We start from the raw sequence: 15,846 nt of genomic DNA on the forward strand, positions 1-15,846 counted from the left end.
GCTGATTTGTTTTTTTGGATAGACTCGAACTGACTGTGTTTTTTGGATAGACTGGCTCAGAAGCTGATTGTGTTTTTGGATAGACTGGCGCAGAAGTAGAATGTGGCACATTAAGGTTCTGGTATGGAAATGGCAAAAAAATGTCAAAGCAGCAAAATGAAGTTGCACATATGATGAGAAATAATTTAGGTCTGGATTAGCTACAAGGGCAATAAAACAAAGACCACTGACGAAGAACCACCCCAGACAATCCTGAGTAGCCATTCCTTAGAAAGTAATGTAATACTACGCAACCAACAAAGTAGATAGCAAAGACATCTTGGTCCCACATCCAGACCATATTCGAGCATTTTACCTTGTTCCTTGGCCGAAGCCCAGCCCTTCTCTTCTTTCTGCATTTCCCTTTACCTTTTCTTACTTCCTTATGAACACCATATTCTTCGGAAGCTTGAATTTACAGTCAATGTCCCCTGTGGACTTGTTCCATATGAATAAGGTTCATCTTCTGAATAATAATAATAATAATACGCTGTATTTCATTAAAGCCTTTAAGAACATTTTAAATTAGATGAAAAAATCCACTGCATGACGTTCTTACGATGGTACACTTTCGGGAACATTACTAAATATTTGGCGTTGAATATACGGTGTAAAATGATCAAATATTCATCTATAAGAGCTGGGAGTTTAGCATCTGGAGGGGGTCGCTCAAAGGATGTTTTCATCAAATTTCATCGAAATCCATCCATTATTTTTCACTAACCCTGGTTAAAGATAAAACGACAAATAAACCGAATAGAAACATTGATCCAGGGCGACATATTTTTTATGAAATTTAATGAAAACATCTATTGACCGACCCCCCGCCCAGATGCTAAACTCCTGGCTGTTAGAGATAAATATTTGACAATTTTACGCCGTATAGGCAACACCAAATATTCAGTAATATTCCCGAAAGTGTACCATCGTAAGAACGTCATACAATGGAGTTTTTCATCTAATTTAACAGAAACCCTATAATACATTTTCCATTGTGTTTATCACGAATGTATTTTAAAATTAATGGCTCTTAATGAAATACAGCGAATTATTATTATTATTATTATTATTATTATTATTATTATTATTATTATTATTATTATTATTATTATTATTATTGAGAAGATGAACCCTATTCATATGGGACAAGCCCACAGGGGCCAATGACTGGAAACTCCATAAGTACGGAAAATAATTTATGAAAATATAACGTGGTAAGTGCTTGTTAATTTTACGATGCTATAAATAACAATAGGCCAACTCCACAAAATGTAGAAGTTTTTGCTTTCATTTCCCTCTTGCCCTGTTGCGCAACTTGCTCCATGCCTCAGCAACAGAAACTATTCTAAGACCGTATCATAAGGAATGTCATGGTCATACACGACAATTTCTGCCAAAAGGTACACGTCTTTAGTGAAAGTCAAGGTCTCTCCACTGTCAGAGAGAGAGAGAGAGAGAGAGAGAGAGAGAGAGAGAGAGAGAGAGAGAGAGAGAGAGCGTTATTTGTGTTAGAAACAAAGACATTGCTAACAGCGGATCTTGAGGACTGTTTGTACTTTAAAGTCTCGAACAGGGAAACTTTTTCATGAACGCTTGGAAAGAACGGATGAGTACGAACTTAGCATTACTCTTTCATACGATCTTCAACAGCATGTTTTGTTAAGGAAACCTTTCATGTTTATTTTTTCCTTACTTATTTATTTTCACCTCCCGAAATATTTACTGAACATCAGCGCTTAAGCACACTCATAAAGCAATTTATATATATATTATATATATATATATATATATATATATATATATATATATATATATGTATATATATACATGTATATATATACATATATATATATACATATGTATATATATATATACTGTATACATATATATATATAAACATACAAACATATATGATATATACCCATAATGCGTAAAGCGTCATCAATTCGAGGCTTCAAGTACAACCACCCCTTCTAATTAATGTTAAAATGCTCACATTATTAAAGTCTTTATTTATATATATATATATATATATATATATATATATATATATATATATATATATATATATATATAGTAAACATAATATATACATCAATGTATACAGATTATATATGCATATATATACCGTATATATACTGTATATATATATATATATATATATATATATATATATATATATATATATATATATATATATATATATATACTGTATATATATATATATATATATATATATGTATATATATATATATATGTGTGTGTGTATATATCACATCAGAACATCTACAACCAAAAGGGTAGACAGACGTATCTGAGATGGATAGATGTGCCTACAAAGAGAGTAACATTTTTTTCACGACGTAAGGACACACACACTTAATTGTGGTCATTCCTCATTCAAGAACCAAATCCTCGCTTGGATAGTTAACTGACAACCCCAACGATCACCAAGAACTTTCAGCATCCCACAGTCTACAAGCAAAAAAAAAAAAAAAAAAAAAAAATCTTACCGAGACGGGTCGAGACGGCACCACAGTCTGCGCAAGCAAGTGTTCGTAAAGCAAGTAATGCTGAAGCACTTATAAGGCAGCCACTGACCTCTTTCGCAAGCAGCTGCTAGCTGAATGTTAATGCCTTCATTGGCAGAAGCCATCAAGCGTATGTAAAGTATCATCATCACAGTAAATAAAAGGTCTCCTGGAATTCTAATAATAAAGAATGGGTTTGTCGGGTGGTTTGTTCATGCGATTTGTGTTCTCAACGCCTGTTGGACGCATCAGAGCTTGATGCAAGACTTACTTGTTTTGTGCGTCTCTAATAGGATAAAATACAGAATTTTGGCCAAAGGCCAAGCGCTGTCACCTATGAGGTCAAGCAGCGCTGAAACGGAACTGACAGCAACAAGTTTTGAAAGGTGTAACAGGAGGAAAACCTCAAAGCAGTTGCACTATGAATCAATTGTCAGGAGAGGGTGGAAAGTAAGGTGGAAGAGAGAGAATATGAATGGAAACAGTAAAAGGAACGAAAGGGGTTGCAGCGTGGGCCGAAGGCACGCTGCAAAGAACCTTCAGTAATGCCTACAGTGCACAGCGTGAGGTGCAATGACAGCGCTAATGTATGTTAAAACTGACCCTCATTTTCTTGTTAAATAACATACTTGTCCATGCATAGGATAAACTGTTTAGAAAGGTATGCTTATTTGTGTGAATCAACGATTGTTTATTCTACGCAAATCAATGACAATGGATACACAACAGAAATATTACATCTTTTCACAGTGTTCACTCTTGTACCAACGAAAATTTATATAAATGAATCACGCCGTGTCGCTAATCATACAAAAATGATTGAATTTTAAGCCATGATGCATAAATTCTACTGTAGCCGGAACATAAAATTTGATTTTTTTAAAATGTATCTATCAAAAGGTCACTAGAATATCAGGAAGTGTAATTATGTTTCCCAGTCAAAATTTTCCTTTCTGGAAGTAAAATACCGGACATGATATCATCCAGCAACTCTCTCCTGCAGTGAACATTTTGACCTACAAATCATTCGAAAACAGTCTAATTAATTTTCCCCTATCTCTTCTTATATTACCCTTGCAGACTTAATTCTATTTAGCGAAGCACAAGCAACATCGTTACCCACCTAACACCATCTGTCAACACAGACTTCCGAAAATCTGAAGGGGTGTAGTTTGATTTCGCAAGTCCGCAGTGTTTGCAACTCCACACTGCAATGCTCGAAGAAATGAATTAATATTATTCATATGGCCTAAGCTCATCTATGACAAGCAAATCCCATGCTGACAGTAAAAATAACGACGTTTCAAGTCTCAATAAGTGGCAAGGCTATCGACAATTCAAACAAAAAAAAAGGTGGGGGGAAAATCACAGATAAGGCCCAAGCGGGGGGCCCCCCCAAAAAAATTCTCTATCGCGGCCGAATGTGTCACTGCGTAATGAACTCAGGGTTAGCAACTATTAACTTGTTTTACTCTTAATTCCAAATTGTTGGGCATGGCGTGGCTTTGACTCCCTCCATGACAACGACAATATCAAAATGTAAAATATCTTTTAGCTTGGATAAGACTGACCACGAAACAAAATAAGTGGAACATCAACATCTGTGGGTGGAGCAGGCAGGTTGGACAGGCAATGGAAGGAAAGGGGAAAGGTAGGCAGTTCACCGGGTTCCATGAGACAGGAGATATGAGGCAATCATCGGCATATAAGTTGTGGTTTTACAAAGACTGCAGTTAAGTGAGGAATGAAATACGGCCTAGCGAGACACAGGGAGGACTGCTCATTCACTTGCGTCGGGAACGGGCGCAAGGTTACGCAGAAAAAAAAATAATAATAAATAAATAAAAAAAAGGGGAGGCAAAAAAATCTTGTATACCTTACTTGGGCAATATTCGTTGCCACATTTCGCCTAGCATCTGAACACGAAACGAGTTGTACGGCTCCTTGCTAAGAGAGTGCTTTTACTCGTACATGCCGGAACATCGAGAAACGTGCTCACAAATGACACATCATCGGCACATGCGTAGAAATTGCAGAGAAAGCACGGAATAATAAAAATGAACTGGCGGTATTAGTACTAATAACTGCAGCGTTCACCCGCTGCTACACAGCTGACCTTTCTCGCCAATTTCACTTTCTACTGCAGTAAGACTAGCCATGCCCTCGCGTAACTAGTTGCACTTCTACGGCCCCTTACGTAATAAAGCTGTAGATATCACTTGCCCTTCCCGCTGCAACCATGTATTTCATCAAGATCCTTGCCTCATTATCCAATAGAGGTCAATGTGCCAATTTTTCTTCTTTTTTTTTTTTTTTTGACAGGCGATATTTGAGACACCGATGGAGAGGATGGTATAAAAGTGGACATCAGCATTTAACATGCATCATCATGCACTGGTTACAGAGCGTTGTTTTGCATTTTTATATTGTTCATTACATTACACTGAAACCGACTTTCAAGCAAGCACATTTGCGCTGCTTGGTATCTTGTGTGTGTGTGGAGAGAGAGAGAGAGAGAAGAGAGAGAGAGAGAGAGAGAGAGAGAGAGAGAGAGAAATACTTCAACGCTAGCAGAAAAACAATCGTCTTTTCAAGTCAGGCATTTTAAATTATTAACTCTTTCCGTGGATTAAACACCTTCATTCATTAAGGGTGCATAAATGTGCTTAAGTAAACAGATCTTTCTTGGTAAACTAACTAGAAAGGCTTAGCCCTCCGTGTACGAGTGGGTTCAAAATGTCTTGGTATTCAATATCGCTAAAGTAGTTGCAATATAGTAAAATCCACCGCTCTTTGCAGCTAAGCCCCGCCAACTGCTTACGTCACGACCATCACTTGAAGCTGATTGGTTGGCAATGGTTTCGAAAAGTTGGTTAACCTGTAGTTCTTTTTATCCTCATTAATTTTGAAATGGTTGTTTTACCGAATTAAAATACGTTGTACCTGATTATCAAAGGAAACGTTATATTACCCCATGAAATAAAATCATAATACACATCTCCTTAAAATAAAAAAAAAAAAAATAAAAAAACCGGAAAATATGAACGAAGTCAAGTGTGTTCCGAGATGCTGCAACGTCTTTCGCAAATGAGGTCCACCTGAATATGAAGGTGAAACAGCGAATGTCTGCGTTCTAGTCGGTGCACTTGAATTACATGGTTATAAAAATGTCTTTATACCGCCATGAGCTCGGATGCAACTGCTAAATTTTACTGATATAATTGAATTTTTAAAAAATGTGAATTAAACCTTTAACTTAAATAATCAATTTATGTCATTTCTATTTCCTAAATAAAGTAATTGCCCGAAGCTAGTACAAAAAAATACGCTTCCTAAATAAACTATTTAATTATCTTGGGTGTCAAATTACCGGGTGTTAAAGAAATTGGATTTCAATTTACGGGGAGTGAAATTACCAGGATAAAAAAACCAGGAGTCAACATACCTGCCACCCACATGTATGTATAGTATATATACACATGCTTATACGTGTACATTTCACTGTATGTATATAGCCTACATTATATATCTTGGGGTCGGAGCTACTATATTAATCAAAAGCTACTCTATTTCCAACAGATACGGGTAGAACACTAATTGCAATAAGAAATTTACGTGTAGCCCCATGTTCTGTCATTGTTTCAAAATATAAAAAATTGACGTGGAGGCCTAATCCCTGTCATTGCCTTAAAATATAAGAAATTGACGTGGAGGCCTAATCCCTGTCATTGCCTCAAAATATAAATTGACGTGTAGGCCTATGACCTGTAATTGTCTCAAAATATAAGATATTGACGTGTAGGCCTATGCTCTGTCACTGCCCCAAAATATAAAAAATTGACGTTTAGGCCTAATCCCTGTCATTGCCTCAAAATATAAGAAATTGACGAGTAGGCCTATGACCTGTAATTGCCTCAAAATATAAGACATTGACGTGTAGGCCTATGCCCTGTCATTGCCTCAAAATGAAAGAAATTGACGTGTAGGCCTAATCCCTGTCATTGCCTCAAAATATAAGAAATTGACGTGTGGGCATATGCCCAGTCACTGCCGCAAAATATAAGAATTTAAAAGAAAAGAAAAGAAAAAACAAGTTGCTTGTGTATTTAGGCTGCGCATGACTAAAAAAAATATGCACAGACAAAATGACCTAATATCTTCATAAATATACTTTAGTTTTACCAGACCACTGAGTTGATTAACAGCTCTCCCAGGGCTGTTCCGAAGGATTAGACTTATTTTACGTGGCTAAGAACCAACTGGTTACTTAGCAACGGGACCTACAGCTTATTGTGGAATCCGAACCACATTATAGCGAGAAATGAATTTCTATCACCAGAAATAAATTCCTCTAATTCTTCATTAGCCGGCCGGAGACCCGAACTCGGACTTAGCGAGTGCTAGCCGAGAACTCTACCGACTCTCCCAACGAGGAACTAATAATGATATATAACTTTATATATTATTTTATCGGAGATATCAACTGCATACCTCACAACCTCGGGAACTCAAATCTGTGGCGTCAACATTCATGCACGTACCTCAACACTACCTAACGGAGTCAAATCCGTAGTGGCAATCATTTTGGACTATTAATTAGTGTGACATCATTCCCCTTTCGAGAGCTAGCCAATCACTGGCGTGCAGTGGACGGGGCTTAGCTGCAAGGGGCCATGCATTTTGCCTATTTACGTAATTAAATTATACCTGGAAGCGCGTGCCTATCAAATAAATATCCTGTCTAGAAGTAACATTATACACCTTCATACACACACTAGCACAACCGACTGCATTTATGTGTATTCATAAATAAAAACTTTCCTCGAAATCAACGTCTAGTTGGACTTCTGCTCACAAAGCAGCCACTGACAGAACGTTACACATAAATAGGTTTTTCTTGTTTACTAATACACCTAACACAAAGAGGAAATGGTAGTTTCATAATTACAGAAAGCTAGGATTGAGCAGGTAACTAACTCTATTACGTGGGAAGAAACGGGAGCAATAAATTTTTGTTTTATAAATATAAATAAACATCTCCTTGGGTATTAATGACAGTCCCTTATGGCTGAAATCAGAATGAAGTTTCTAACAGAATCCTCATCTGCTTGTATCCCCACAATATCCGATACTGAGAGTTAAGGTGTATGTCTGCGTTGAATGTAACCACTAAGTTTTCCTTTTTCAAATGAACCGTTTTCTACAGAGGGGCGGGTTTCAAGAAAAGTAAGACAGAGTCACTTCCACATTCATTTTGTTACTGTGAAATGAAATAGAAATCCCTGCGTATGAAAACTTCCACAGATCCAACAAGAAGTTAACCTTCTTTAGAAATGCTCTTAGGCTATGACCCTTTGTCTTGCATGAACTACATGAACGCTCAAACTTCTTGAATAATTAGGCCCTTCCGTTCTTATGCTACTACTTACACAATCAACCAAATTTGCTCCATTCTTTAACTTACTTCCTTGCTTCACTAACCTTCTTGACTGTTAACTTTTTCTCTCATTCTACCTCGCAGCACTTCAGTCCTCAATGCATGCAACTGACTATTGCGTGTAATACTACTTCATACTATCGCACTCGCTGGATGGCGCTGCTCTTCCATTCTCACACTGCCACTCCAAGATCCAGCATTCTTTCATTCATAAATTTAGTACAGGTCATGCTGTTATGGCTGACATTCTCTTGCAACTATTCTTCCAAAACACATTCAAACTTTCATCAGTCTCTACACCTTCTCTTACTGTTAATAATCAGCACAGAATCCTCAGAAAATCACCAACTCCTGAGTTTATTTCGAGTTTTGTCTCTAGCTTTTTTTCGCATTCCATCCACATAAACATTAGTAAGTCTCGGGGAAATGACGCACGTTTTATGTATGGCACATTTTTCAAAGAACTAGCCACCATATTCCGACACACGCTCCACCTGCACCCTCAAGATTTTACAACGTCCTCTTAACAAACTACCATCACCATACATTCTCAACAGCTTTATAGGTCCATGTGGTTAATGGCAATATTTTTTCCAAGATTATTAGAAATATTTCAGTGTTTTCACATGGATTTACAAGACTTGTGCGGTCATGAGTACAGCAAATACGAGTGCACTGTCGTTTGCTCCTCTTCAGTAATTATCTATAGCTCCCACTTGAACTTTCAAGCAGTGTCCTAGATTCACTGCCGTATGGCTACTTCTGCTATGACCCACTTCAGTTCAAGAGCACTAACCTACCATTCACATTCGTAAATGATGTACTGGATGCTACTGTAAAATTCACTGTCATTTTGTACGACTCTCCCGCGTTACTTTTAATATCTGCCAAATTATTAACGTATATACTCGTACATGATTTTGACAGGCGATGAAATAGGTCTACACTGAGTCTCTTCTAGGGAAAATATTGGTTAAAGGCAACAGGAACATATTCCACCGACTGACAGTTATTAATTTACCATTATAATTAAAATCCTTAGGAAAGATTACTGCAGTCTCAGCCCCATACGAAGCGTGCATTTTTCTTCACCAAAAGGGGTACAGCTCAACACTGTGTTTTAAATCCCATTTGTGGTTTTAGAACTTAAATCGAACAAATATCCTATTCAGCACAATCTGCAACAAGGCATATACTGTATAATTAGTACGCTCCTAGGAAATTACTGTTCTTTCCAGAAAGGAATTTACTTAGCCGGAGAGCGGGTGAATGAAAGGAACGATAATTGGCAGTTAGACGCGAAGAAACTTGAGCGCCTTGAAAGTGAATTAAACCAGAGAAGCTTGAACAAGCTCATTCACTTCCATGCGATGACGTTTTACAAAGACTAGAGGGGAAAGAACAGCGGCAATGAATAGTAGAGTCTGAGGGAAGAAGACGCAAGTGATTCATAATTGTATGAAAACTGGGTTAAGATTTTTTTTTCTTAAGTTTCAAGGGCAGTATATTGTAAGTGCATCAGCTTGCACTTGGATGGGAACCCGATATGTAATGCCTTGTAATGACCAAGAAAAGAATATCAGTGTTTACATCAAGATGCACAGTTTCAAATCTAACAACTCTGATTATAATAATGGTCAAGTGAATAAAAGCAATGCACAAAGCTCGTCAGATAGTGATGGTGAAGTAGAAAACGAGTGTCTTTCGGATACTACTGTCTCAATTTAAATAGTTCCTTTGTTCGTTATTTATTGACGAAATTCCGTCAATTTTGTACTTCCTTTATTTCGCCCAGCTGGCCAGCTTATTCTGGCACGCTTTTCCTGTCTCGGGGTTGAATGAAATATTAAAGCCCGTCCCAGAAAGATAAGACCAAATAGTCACTTTTCCATGATTGGGGACAGGGCAATAATTAATTCAACGATTAATGACCTTCTCATGTTAAGTAGCTGTTTTGATATCAATTGTACAGGCAGTGTACTAAGGGAGCCCTCAGTAATGTAAAATCAGGACCTCAAAATCTGTACTTCATCTGAGCATACACAAACAAGAAACTTGTAAAAAAAAAAATGAATGAAATAAATACCACAATTTTATACTAAACGCTATCTAGTTAGCATGAAAAATTGCAAAGTGCAACTGACTGCAACTTTATGCAAGTATAAATCACAAGAATAAGTAATTCATACACGCTCGGCAGGGTTAGACTGAAATACCAAAGGCAAGTACTCGTGCACATGACATGAGCGGTCGATGTTATCAACATGCTATGGGTTACCTTCATCCATTTTCTGCTTTTCACTCGTTTTTATGAAAAAAATATCATGTAGTGGTAGCGTGTCCCCTGCATTTGGCTGTGGGTGGAGACAGGTGAATGAATGACAGCTACAAACGTGCAGGTGACGAAAGTAAGAAAATTTTTAAAAACAAATACTGCAGTAAGAAAAAGTCAAACTATTATGTATGACATCGACGTCAATCGGTTTTACGTTTGGCAAAGGTACATCTACAAACCTCAACTAAATCGTAAAACTAAATAGTGCCATTCCCTGCAAAATATCAGTGTTCGATATACTAAAACTTCATGCTGAATAGCAATTTCTAAAAGACTATACTTGTCAGCCCAGCCAAGGTTAACATGCTGACGTATGCCCTTTGCCTAAACTTATATAATTATCTTCCAGCAATATATCCGGCCCCGTGGTGTACCTGTATAGCCTCATCGTCCTTCAGTGATTGTGTTTGCACAACTGCATGGCTAAGTAGGCCACGCCAAGATAACATCCATTAGGACTGATCCGTATTTAGAACAGAGACCATTACATTGTGTTCCCTGTTAAGACGATGCTCGAGATTGAAAATGACATTAACACTGAGGTCGTTATTATCTATCTACCTGTCTATCTGTATATATCTAATATATACATAACATACACACACACACACACACACACACATATATATATATATATATATATATATATATATATATATATATATTATATATATATATATACATATAATATATATTATATATATTTATACATATACCTAAGCTTTATTTCAACTTCTGAGCCTTTAACAGGACGTAATACTAGATGCAGAGGTAACGGTTAAAAAAACTGATTCGTAAGCAAGATCATAGTAGTAATTACAACCACCCTGTCATAACAATGGTAATCATTATCACTGTGGTTTACAACATTGCGCAACGCAATTGGTCCCTGGAAACGTTAAATTAAAATAAAAATCAATTTTGTTATAGCGCAACACAGAATTCAAGACGGTGATAAATTCAACTAATGCTAATGGACAGTAATTATAATTGCAAGATAAAATGAACTATTTACATTGATAGTACGGTAATGCAATAAAAGCAGTAATAAAGCGGATATGCTGGCAACAGCGGTGAATACTATTATGAGCAGACTGGCGAAATTGCTATTACTAATAATAGTAAAATGGAAATATATCAAATATTTACTTCAGCAGCAATAATAATAATGCTGTATCAGTAGTGAAGAAAAATGGCAATCTCAACGAACAACTAATACGGGAAGAGCAGTAGGGCAATGAAAATACCACTACTAAATATCGTAGGGGCGTTAGTAACAGAACTGGGATAACCTGCCATAAGAAAAATAACTAAAAAATTAAGCCAAAAATACTGGCCGTAGTACAGGAAGTTAAATACATTCGAAAACAATTTCAGAATGGGCCTAATACACTAGACCTGGCAGAGGTCTTGTGTAATTGTTGACAACTCCACTAACAGCAACTGCACGAGAGAAGCCAGAGTACCAAACTGGTTACAAAGGTACACGGCCGTTTTAACAGTTTGTAGACATTCAAGATATGGGTGAATATTTTTCACCCTCCACGGCAGAAGTCATGGTCATAATTAATTAGACACGGAAATTCTAACGGGAAAGGGTGAAATTAGCATACTTTCCAAGTCAGTTTACAGACCTGAAAGGAGTGTGAGAACATAATGCATATGCCACAGTAAGACTGTGAAACCAGGGATTTCACGGAATCGCTGAAATTTTCAGGGAATTCGTGAAATCACCAATTCACTTAGGGACATTTGATCCACGAGGGGCTAGTACTAAACACTGCGAAACAGTGATGCGAAACGTGTTTAGTACTAACCTCTTGGAGATAAAATGTTCCTGAGTGAATTGGTGATTTCACGAATTCCCTGAAAATATCAGGGATTTCGTGAAATCCCTGTTTTTCACAATCTTACTGTAACACACACACACACACACACACACATATATATATATATATATATATATATAGAGAGAGAGAGAGAGAGAGAGAGAGAGAGAGAGAGAGAGAGAGAGAGAGAATACAAAAAAGTTATACAGTGTGTATATTTAGAGTCTTCTAAAATTCCAAGTACTATTTCTGGAACTTTCAAAAACTGTTTATGTCGCTAGTACTCTAAAGCTGATACATCGGCCTTATGCAGGGCGGTTCACCGAATAAATCAATTAGATTTCAAGAAAAAACTCAAATAAAATGCATAAACGCTCAAGAATTCCTACCTAGTCGCTACAGAACATAAAATAGGCAAACAATTCTAATCACCTTCAAACGGTTGCAACTTTTCACTCTGGTAAAATTTTCAACTAATGTCTTTTGCTTTGCCCCAGGTCTCATCCAGTATTGGAGGTTTCCGTCTCGTTACCCAATATCCCAGTGTTGCTTTATTCAGCAGACTGACATAATCCTTGATTAAGTAGAGCCTTAACAGCCTGTCTCCACCTACTCAGGAGTTTCTAGAACAAACAATGTATTCCACAAACTCCTAAGATGTCCAGTCCATACCTCTTGAATTCATTTTCTAATTCCTCATTCTTAATGGTAATTGTTAACTACAAAATCGAGGAACTTTAATACCCCCTTATTCTATCCATTCTCGTGGATAGGGAGGATTCATTGGCTAAATACACCTTTTTTTTATCTTTTATTAGGGAAAATATACAATACTTTACAGTTTTAAACTGAGATACAGCCAGTTCCTTGTAATAAACAGCTCTTAGCTAACAAAGGCTAATGACCCTTGCTGCTGCTGTCCAGAGTTGTAGCCGAGGAGACAAAGCACTCAACGCCTTAACCCTATCCAGTTATCCAGTTGGAAATAACTTTGGTGCTCATCTTTAACAAGGCCACATTTTCCTATTATGGATCTAGCTTTCATCTATAGACTCAAACTACAAGGCTATAAGTACCCTTGCCATGAGCATGATACCCAAATCCGAGCATTACGCTCTGTGCTAGCTAGATATATATAAAGTTGAGATACATTATGCAAACACCCTTCAGGGTGTTAATGGCCATGTCCTTTAGGGACCACTAAGTCCACCTAGTACAGAGCGTAATGCTTTGATTTGGCAAGAGTAGGCCTACATGTAGCCTTGTAGTTTGACACCTCTATAGGTAAGGGCAAGATCCATAAGAAAATGTGGCCTTGTTAAGGATGAGCACCAAAGTTATTTCCAACTGGATAGGGTTAAGGCGTTGAGTGCTTTGTCTCCTCGGCTGCAACTCTGGATGCGTGGCAAAGTTGAAGGAGTTATGTCCATGTCCTTTAGTAACCACCAGGGTCAGCCAGCCCAAATATATATATATATATATATATATATATATATATATATATATATATATATATATATATATATAATAATTTATCTATATACATTTATGTCTATATATATGTATATATACATATATATATATAATATATACACACTTATATGGATGTATACGTATAGATATATGTACATATTAAATGTTTATATATATAAAATATACATGTATATTACACACGTATATACCTGTTTATACAAGAGATATATTTATATATAATTACTTATATACATGTACATATGTACGTATGTATATATGTATATATATATATGTATATAATATATATATATATATATATATATATATATATCGTTTGTTTTTTTACTATTGACCTTGTAATTAAAATTGGAAGATGTCCACAGTAGACACTACATTTGTTATTTCCATCTGGAAACTCCTAGATTCAACGGATTAATAAACAATTTACCAATGCCCTTCCAGGTTAATAAGTTTACCTAGAAATTGATTTTTGCCCCCTAAAGACCTCTTAGACAGTTGTACAAGTTCAGTTAATAGAGTTCAATTTTTATTAATAGTTTAACATACAAAAGGCTAAAAGTTCAGCATTTTTTATTAAATAAGCCAACAAAAACATTTCTTTTATGTTAAGCGAATGTTATTACAAATTTCGGAACAAGATCTGGCCTTGACATACATTACTTTATTAAATTTCGATTAAGAATGATAAATATTTAGCTTCTATTTCTAACCCTAACTTGGTTTGGCCCTTGTCGAGGGCTATACCATATTTGTTCACGGACCCTGGGCTTATATCCAGGCAGGAAGATTAATTCCAATGTATTGGTATTTCTAGCATAATACGTTCTAGTTAAGTAAGAACCACGTTAAGAAAATAACCAAAGACAACTTTAAGCACCATTCACTACTTTAGCGGTAAACAAACGGGTTTACTGTAACAACGGCCTCACAAGTCCCTCCATTGTTTTGCATACATCAACAATGGATTCTAACTTAAGCCGGCACAAATGACATCTGGACACTCATCTAAATTATTACACTGAGAAAGAAATATTCCAGTCAGTGTGACATTTTCCAAAAGTCTCCACTTACCTTTCCTTGTGTTCAGGGATGGGATCCTGGATGGTTATGGAATTCAGGCGTTGGAATGTGTTGAGCCTCTGAAGGCGATAGAGCTTCAGGTTCTGCAACACCATCTTGGCGGCTCTGTAAATCTTCTGCTCAAAGTCCTACTTTTGGCACTTTGTTATTACAGGAATCCCTTGAGGTCCTGCGATGCAGGAAAAGGGCTGCTGATTTCAAATCTGATTTTCTAAGCCTAAAGGACTCCCACGAGGGGAAGTAGACACTGGACCTATAACACGCTCTAATACGAAACTGACACCTTCCCCCTGTCCTTCTGTAGTATCCTGCGACAGGGTATGAGGTGTGCCTCCTGACCAGACCCAACGAGTACCTTTAATGACGTAAGTGTCTCAATGCCCTGGTCAAACGCGGGTGTGAGAGTGCCTCGCGTCAGACTCACTTCAGCCTTATGCCTTTCGTATCTCCAAGAAACTTGCTTCTTATATTTGTACTTCTATGTTATTCTTCAGGTAAAATGAACGACTCACTGTTTCACGTAGGTCTGTCTGTTTTCACTTATGAAAGTATGACGATGACGAAAGTCAAAACCGCGACTGTAACCTTGAAACGAACAGTATATCCACAACTTCCGCGGTCACTTATAACTATAACTTGGAAAGTTGGTGTCTCACAAAACGATCTTTGCCTTTTCTTCTTGTCGAAGCGCAACCACGAATTATTTATAGGGAATTAGAGAGATTAAAAGAACGAGGGAAAAAAGGAAGGGAGTTTGTGAGAAAACGTTGCCGCTCCGCCCAACGAGTGGAACAACCCGAAGGCCAGGCGAGCAAACGTTGGACTGAGAAGAGGATTCCAGCCCAACCGCTCTCTCTCTCGGCTCGCGCGTTGGTTGGAGGAGGAGAAAGATAATTAAGGTAGACCGGTTAAATGCTCTTGTTGGCGGAGGGGAGAATAGTGACCCACGTGTAACAATGGGGGGATTGTGAAAAACCGGTGTTTTGATTTCTTTTTTTCAGGTACAGGTGCACCGTATAGCTGTCAACAAATGAAAAGGTTGCAAGGCAATTCTAGGTATGTCCACGTTATTGTGGCCACTTTGATTGATGGATGAGCTGT

The 15,846-nt window shown here is 37.2% G+C and overlaps 1 protein-coding gene across 3 annotated transcripts in view; it reads right to left on the bottom strand.

The window, feature by feature from the left end:
• Window positions 1-15,620, bottom strand: part of Evi5 (ecotropic viral integration site 5) — a 410,930-nt gene extending 395,310 nt beyond the window's left edge. For 2 of the 3 annotated variants that reach the window (XM_067088506.1, XM_067088500.1), the window contains exon 1: window positions 14,737-15,570. In XM_067088506.1, the coding sequence (XP_066944607.1) occupies window positions 14,737-14,840 (104 nt within the window). In that variant the 5' untranslated portion in view covers window positions 14,841-15,570. Of the gene's footprint in view, window positions 1-14,736 lie in introns of all 3 variants that reach the window. The other variant, XM_067088522.1, reaches the window with a different exon arrangement.
• Between the last annotated feature and the right edge of the window lie 226 nt (window positions 15,621-15,846).

This window comes from Macrobrachium rosenbergii, chromosome 4 (genome assembly GCF_040412425.1).
Source record: "Macrobrachium rosenbergii isolate ZJJX-2024 chromosome 4, ASM4041242v1, whole genome shotgun sequence".
Taxonomy (NCBI): Eukaryota; Metazoa; Arthropoda; class Malacostraca; order Decapoda; family Palaemonidae; genus Macrobrachium; species Macrobrachium rosenbergii.